The sequence below is a fragment of the Portunus trituberculatus genome, chromosome 3, assembly GCF_017591435.1.
Source record: "Portunus trituberculatus isolate SZX2019 chromosome 3, ASM1759143v1, whole genome shotgun sequence".
Classification (NCBI taxonomy): Eukaryota; Metazoa; Arthropoda; class Malacostraca; order Decapoda; family Portunidae; genus Portunus; species Portunus trituberculatus.
In genome coordinates, this window is record NC_059257.1 from 4,746,870 (window position 1) to 4,754,369 (window position 7,500).

Sequence of the window (7,500 nt, forward strand, 5' to 3'; positions counted from 1 at the left end):
TTGTCAACTATCTTGTGGAACTGTGTACATTCACCAAATTTATTTTAAGATTGTATGACCCAATCTTGTCAGCACGTTTACTGTGGACTCATACAAATGTGAAGCCTCAAGGCTGCATCAGGGAAATACTTGAAATAACTTGACTTTGTTCATTGCAGGACGTTCAAGTTACAAAGGTGGACCTGCACTGAGGAGCACCTCTCTCTGCTGGCCGGCGCTGCCCCCCTCCACCCTGCTGGGCTGCCTATCAGGCAGGGTAGTGAGTTTGTGAGCCCTGCCTAACAAAAAAAGGTGACACTGTTCAGTGAGTGCCAGGACTGAAGACATCACTGGCCTCAGTGAACATGTGGTGCGGCTCACCGACACACTGCCCTGCTGCCTCACCACAGCCAGGCAGTGATGGGGGTGGAGTCTTGCCAGAAGAGAGGAAGGAGTCTTGGTGCACATTTACCTTTGTAGACTGAACAGACTAAGGACACTTGCATGTCCCATTATGAATGAGATGTTTGATGATACAGTGTGAACCTGAGTGACAAAATAAGATCCTACCAACTAAACTCGTCGGTCTTTTTCTTATTGGTGGTGGTTGTCCGTCTGTCCTCTTGTAATTACAGACGTGCCTCAGCTCTCACACCTTGCTTAGCTCAACCTTCAGTGAACAGACAACAGACACATCCACCACCACTATCCTATACACACCTGACATCTTCACAGTCTTGAGAGTAAAAGCATCTACTAAGGATAACAGCAAAAGAACAATGACTGCCTAAAGAACACACTTTTATGTATTAAGAGCAGCAGCAAAAGAGCTACAACTGTCCCAGGAACATACTCTCCTGTCCTTCATTTCACTAGCTGGTGTGTTAGCATGGCACACTGTACATAACAAAGCTGAGAATTACAATGACACTGCCACATGCCACGCGGTAAGTTAATACAATAATAATAGTCTCGGGTCTGACAACCAGCAGTACAGTCACCCCTCACTACTTGTCTATTAGCTAAAACTGATTTGCACTTAATTTCTTTTGATGCTAATCCATTTAATTGGAAACATATTTTTTAAAAATCCAAAAAAATATTTCTATTCTGGAACTGATTGGCTAAAACCCATGAATAGCTGGTGCACCTTTCAAAAAAATATTAAAACAACTGACACTAATTACTATCACTAATCCACAAACTAATCAATGTTGAGAGTGGATATCAAGACACTTGAAGAAAAAATAAATAAAATAAATAAAAAAAACCTCATGCTTCACTGGCACTGAGTACTGACACACCCAGCACATGTCACAGCACCAGGGTGGCCTGGAGTGGCAGCATTACCTCAGTGCTGCGCTGACTTCCCTGGAGGGCAGACACGTTGCCACACTGCTGGCACACAATGACTTGGCTCAGGACGTTAGCTGGTCTTCAACAGTTCCTTCTGCTTGGCCTGCATCATGTTCTCCGCCTCTTGCATGTACCCCTCAGCTAACTCCCGAATCTGTAACATAAATTCATAAGTAAAGAGGAAACATATGTATAAGTATAGGTATAAACAATGTACAGTCAACTCTTGATTAACACAAGGGTTACATTCCTGGAGATGTCACATTATTCAAACATAATTTTCCCAAAAGAAACAAATGGTAAAGGGGGGGGGGGTCATATTGCCTATTTTGGGAATTTTGTTAGTCAAACCTTATGAAAAAACTATTAATACGTCACTAGATCAAATCTTGTGTGAAACACTGAAAACAAAGCAGGAGATGAGGAGGTGGCATTTGTCCAGTGCCGATCAGTGTTAGCCACTTCTTGTGACTTTTAAGTTGGTGTGTTACTTTCACCACAATATTTTTGTTTCTGCTCCTCTATTGCCTGCTATAATGGATATCATGTCTTTGTATTCATGTATTATCATGCCTTGACTCCAGAGCACTGAGTGATAGTAAACTGCTATTGAAATACCACTTCCCTCACTATGAACTTTTCTCTTCGTTACTTCTTCTGGCAGAGAAGGACTCAGTGAGGCATGCAATTCTCACTCATACTCAGATTTTGCTTCACTTACTGACTATATGTATAATGGAACAAACCGTCATTACATATATGGAACAAACTCAAAAAAAAAAAAAAAAAAAAAAAAACTAACCCTAAGCTTACATAAAATAAAGAAAGGACAAACTGACCCTAAGCTGGATATTGAAGACAAGGTCCTCAGAGACCTGTCCCTCCTTGTTCTTCACCTTGCGGATGTACTGGTTCTGCACGTCCCTCAGCTGGTCCTTGCAACGGTTGAACATGACCTTAGCACCCTTGGCCATGTTCTCCCGGTGCTCCCTCGTCACTCTGCAACACCATCAACACTATCACACGCCATCACCATTACTAGACTGTCCTTCACTATCACACACCATCACCAATGATAAACTGTCTCTTACTATCACACACCACCATTCTTAGACTATCCTTCACTATCACACACCACCACCAACTCTCTCTCACTGTCACTAACACCAATCCTTACTCACTATCACCACACCAGCCCTCACACCATTCTCACCATCACTAATCCCCACCCTGCAGCACACTGTCACTATTACACACCATCACCATTGCTAGACCAGCCCTCACCATCAAACACCAAGATCAACCCTAACTCATACACCATCACACACCATCATCACCATTGCCAGACCAACCCTACTACACCATTAGACTAGCCCTCACTCACCACTCACCATTGCTAGACCAAACCTCACCATCACAAACCAACACCATTATACACCATCTCCAGTACAGCCTCACCGTCGTGCTGACACTATCACACACCAGACTAGTGCTCACCATCATACATTGACACCAATCCACTCACCATCACCAGACCAGCCCTCACCAATCACACACCATCTTCACCATCACCATCCTCACCATAGCCAGACTAATGCTCACCATCACAGACCAACACCCACTCACCTTCACCAATCACACACTGACACTATCACACACCATCTTCACCACTGCCCGACTAGTGCTCACCATCACCAGACAAGCCCTCACTATCACACACCAATATACATTTTCTCACACGCTAAAAACTGCACAATGTATTCTCTTTAACACCTTTCCTCTTACAAGCATTAGTAAACACTTCATATATTGCTGGAAAACATGAAATATCAGATAGAAGAATTAAAAGTACCATAATATTCTGTAACAATGACCTTCACACACTGATAAAACCTTCACACGTTGCTTTTAGTGCTATAAACATCAAACATCGAACAAAGAGAAAACAGAGACCACAATAATAAAAAAAAAAAAAGGGATTGGCACTTTGACACAGCAACATGTAAAAAATAAATATGGAAAAAAATATGATCTATAATAAATAAGGTAAAAAAAATAATAAAGATCTTCACATACATGCGGGAACATAAAAAAAAAAAGAATAAACAAAATAAACAAAATAGAAAAAACAAACTCAATAACTTCACCATTGAAATCACCGCAGACCTTCACTTTAAGCACAGGAACAAAAATAAATTAATAAAATAAACAAAAATCTAAACCACACACAACACTTCATTAAAATCTCCACCACTCACCCAAGCACAGAAACACAATAAGTAAAGAAAACATAACAAACCACAAATAAAACAACCATTAAAATCACCACAAGACACGTACACAAAATAAATAAATAAATAAAAACAATAAATAAAAAAAATACACAAAATCCTTTATTTAAAACCACCACCACTCAGGCAAAAATAAATGAATAAATAAATGAATGAATAAAACTGAAATAAAATCAATAAGAACCTTCACTTTAAGACAAACATGAAAAATAAATAAATAAAACAATAGAAAAATAAACCAGACAAAAAACTCAACCATTGAAATTCCCAACACTCACTTCAACAAAAAAAATAAATAAATAAATAAACCACAAAATTCAAAACAATTAAAATCACCACTCAGATGCAAAAACAAACAAAAGATAATAAATAAATAAATAAAATAGAAAAACAGACCACATACACAAAACTTAACCCATAAAACCCCCACCACTCACTTAGGCACAGGGACGATGACAGTGGTTCCCTCCTGCTGTGGGTTGAGGTTCATGCCAGTGCCCCTGATGGCTGCCAGGATGCCCGGGAGAGCCTGTGGGAAGGCGGCGGCATTGATGACCACTACCTGCGGCGACTTGCGGGACACCTGAGCCACCTCGTTGAGGGTACTCGTCCCCCTCCAGCTGCACCAGGAGGGACTCGATGCTTCCTGGAGGAGGAGGAAGAGGAGATGATAAGGAGGAAGAACAAGAGGTGAGGTGATGTAGGAAGAGGAGGAGATGAGATAATGCAGGAAGAGGTGAAAGAGGAGAGGAAGAGAAGAGGTGACTAAAATAAGAGGAGGAGAGGTGAGGTAATGTAGGAGGAGGGAGGAGAGAAGAAGTGAGACAATGAAGAAGGTGATAGGGAGGAGGAAGAAGTGGAGGAGGGAGAGGTAAGGTGATGAAGGAGGTAAAACAGGTGAGGTGGTGTATGAGGAGAGAGGAGGAATGAATGAAAGGAAGGAAAGAAAGAAAGAAGCAAAAAAGAAGGAAAAGGAGGAAAAATACAAATTAAAAGAAATATGGAGAATAGAAGAAAGAAAATAAGAAAAAAAAAGAAAAGAAAAGAATAACCAACAAACTGACCAAAATAAAATGAAAATAAAATAAATATATAAAGAAGTAACACACACACACACACACACACACACACACACACACACACACACACACAAAAGACCTAGACTAGAAAATGCAGCAGTGGTACAGTCACTATACAGGCAGAAAGACATCAAGAAACTAGAAAGGACTGCTACGAAGATGATTCCAGAAATAAAGGATCTTTCCTATGAAGAAAGACTGAAGGAAATGGATTTACCAACCTTGAAGGATAGATGGGAAAGAAGGGACTTAATAACAATGGAAAAGATAGACAGACAAGACCTAACAACACTGATGGAGGATGGAGACTGACAAACAAGAGGACATTCCAAGAGGATCGTGAAAAGTCAGTGTCTGAGGAGCATTAAGTTCAGTTTTCCACACAGGACGGTGGACATCTGGAACAGCTTGAGACAGCAACACCAGAAAGTGTGCACAAATTTAAGGAAAAGTTGGACAAATGTAGATATGGAGACAGGTCACTATGAACCATGCTCAAACCCTGCAACATACAGCTAGGTAAATACAGCTACGTAAATACACACCTACAGCAGTCCTGACAGAAAGGGTCTTGATGTAGTCTTGCTTCAGCGCCTCCACTAACTGGCTAAAGTGGTCTGTCATTTTCTCCACATTAACCACCTCCCTCATCTCCTCCTCAGACACTACTGCCTTCTGCTGCTTGCCTAGTGGTGGTGGTGGTGGTGGTGGTGGTGGTGGTGGTGGTGGTGAGAGAGACTTTAAATCATACCACAGAAAAATTGTATAGTTTTTGAGGGAGTAATAAATTAAGTATGGATTAAAAAACATGCTTAGTGGTGGTGGTGGTGGTGGTGGTGGTGGTGGTGATGAGAGAGAGAGAGAGAGAGAGAGAGAGAGAGAGAGAGAGAGAGAGAGAGAGAGAGAGAGAGAGAGAGAGAGAGAGAGAGAGAGAGAGAGAGAGAGAGAGAGAGAGAGAGAGAGAGAGAGAGAGAGTGGCAGTGGTGGTGGTGGTGGTTCAAACATTTGTATGTATGTTAAAAGATGTTTTGTTTGAGAATTAGGTTTGACTTCAAAATAAATGCAGTTATTCTGAAATTTAAGTTGTTTGTGGTGAATACGAGTCTTTCAGTCTATTTATCTACCTGGTGGTGATTCTAACTTGTATTGTGTATGTTAAAATATTATGTTTGGGAATCACAAGTAAGCTGGATCTCAAAATTGATGTAGTTTCCTTAAGCTTAAGATGTTTGTAAGCATTAAAAATCTCTATCTATCTGGTGGTGGTGGTGGTGGTAAGTGGTGGTGGTGGTGGTGGTGGTGGTGGTGGTGGTGGTGGTGGTGGTGGTGGTGGTGGTGGTGGTGGTGGTGGTGGTGGTGGTGGTGGTGGTGAGACATTAAATCAAACCAACAGGAAGAAATATATAGTTTTAGGTCATATGTGATAAATTAAGTATGGATTTACACACACACACACACACACACACACACACACACACACACATATTTCCAGACAATTAACTGAGAATATTTCACTTATCTTATCACCACTCACCCATTCCTCTCCCCATTTCCCATCAACACCCATCACACAACTATATTATCTCTCCCCATTTCCTGTCAACACTAATACCTTTCCCCTTCTTATCCTTATCAACACCCATACCATCACACACCCATCACCACCTATACCTCTATCCCAGTTCCCATCACCACCCATACCTTTCCCCTTCTTATCCTTCCCTTTGGCATATCCCCGTGCCAGGGTGAGGGAGGCAGGGGATGACAAGGGATGGGCAGGGAGGGCCAAGGAGGGGGAGTCACGTCTAGGGTTGTGCCACGCCCCCCGGCCCTGGCACACTGCCCTCACTACCGACCAGGAAGGGGCCAGTGCCAGCCTCATGCGCCCTGCCACTGCCGGGACCAATAGTGCCATGTTACCTGTGGAAATTGGGCGACTTAATTACAGATGGGAAATGTTGATTGTTTTGAGAAATGGATGGAAATTATTGGACTGAAGGTTAAGAAAAAAAAACAAGAATAAAAAAAAAGATAAATGCTTCCTGTGAAAATTTGTGAGTTATTTAATGGTGAAAAAATTATTGTGTTGAGAAATGGATGAAAGTTGTTGAATTGAAGGGTAAAAAAAAAAAAAAAAAAAAAAATGAAAAAGATAAATACTTCCTAGGAAAATTTATAAGAGTTGTTTAAAAGGTGAAAAGAATTGACTGTGTTATGAGAAATAGATGCAAACTATTGGGTTCAAGATTAAAAAGAAAAAAAGAAAGACGAAAATGAAAAGAAAATGCTTCCTGTGAAAATTTGGGTTATTTAAAGATGAAAAAATGGATGAAATTATTGAATTAGGAGTAAAAAAGAAAAAAAAAGTTTCCTGTGAGAATTGGTGACATCAAAACAGGTAAAAAACTGATTGGTTTTAAAATGACTGGATGGAAATTATTGGGTATCTTATCATTAGTGTTCTTAAGCTTAATGAAACAGTTTTGGAAGTTTAAAAAAAAAATAGGTACCAGTAAAAATGTTTAATGTTTACTATAGGTCCTTGTCGGTGTGGCAATACACTCACTGCACCTCACGTCCATCAAGTTGTTGTTTTTTAGTGCTCTTGGCTATTCCTGACTTGTATTGATGCTTTTCAAAATCAACACTGCCAAAAGAGTCAGACAAGGTTTAGGTCAGATCTGATTAGCTTAGTTTTCATGTCAGCTTAATTTTGCTTTGTTTAATTTAACTTTATTTGGGTTTGGTTGGTCAGGAATAACAAAATAAACCTCATTTCACATTTACCCAAACAA

The 7,500-nt window shown here is 40.5% G+C and overlaps 1 protein-coding gene across 1 annotated transcript in view; it reads right to left on the reverse strand.

The window, feature by feature from the left end:
* The window catches only part of LOC123510336 (ribosome-recycling factor, mitochondrial-like), a 9,676-nt gene that overhangs the window by 1,550 nt on the left and 626 nt on the right, over positions 1–7,500 (reverse strand). Inside the window, 7 exon segments of the mRNA XM_045265412.1 lie at positions 1,330–1,489; positions 2,175–2,334; positions 4,064–4,225; positions 4,227–4,272; positions 5,251–5,391; positions 6,407–6,625; positions 7,239–7,352. Of these exon segments, the coding sequence (XP_045121347.1) occupies positions 1,406–1,489; positions 2,175–2,334; positions 4,064–4,225; positions 4,227–4,272; positions 5,251–5,391; positions 6,407–6,625; positions 7,239–7,287 (861 nt within the window). The 5' untranslated portion in view covers positions 7,288–7,352 and the 3' untranslated portion in view covers positions 1,330–1,405.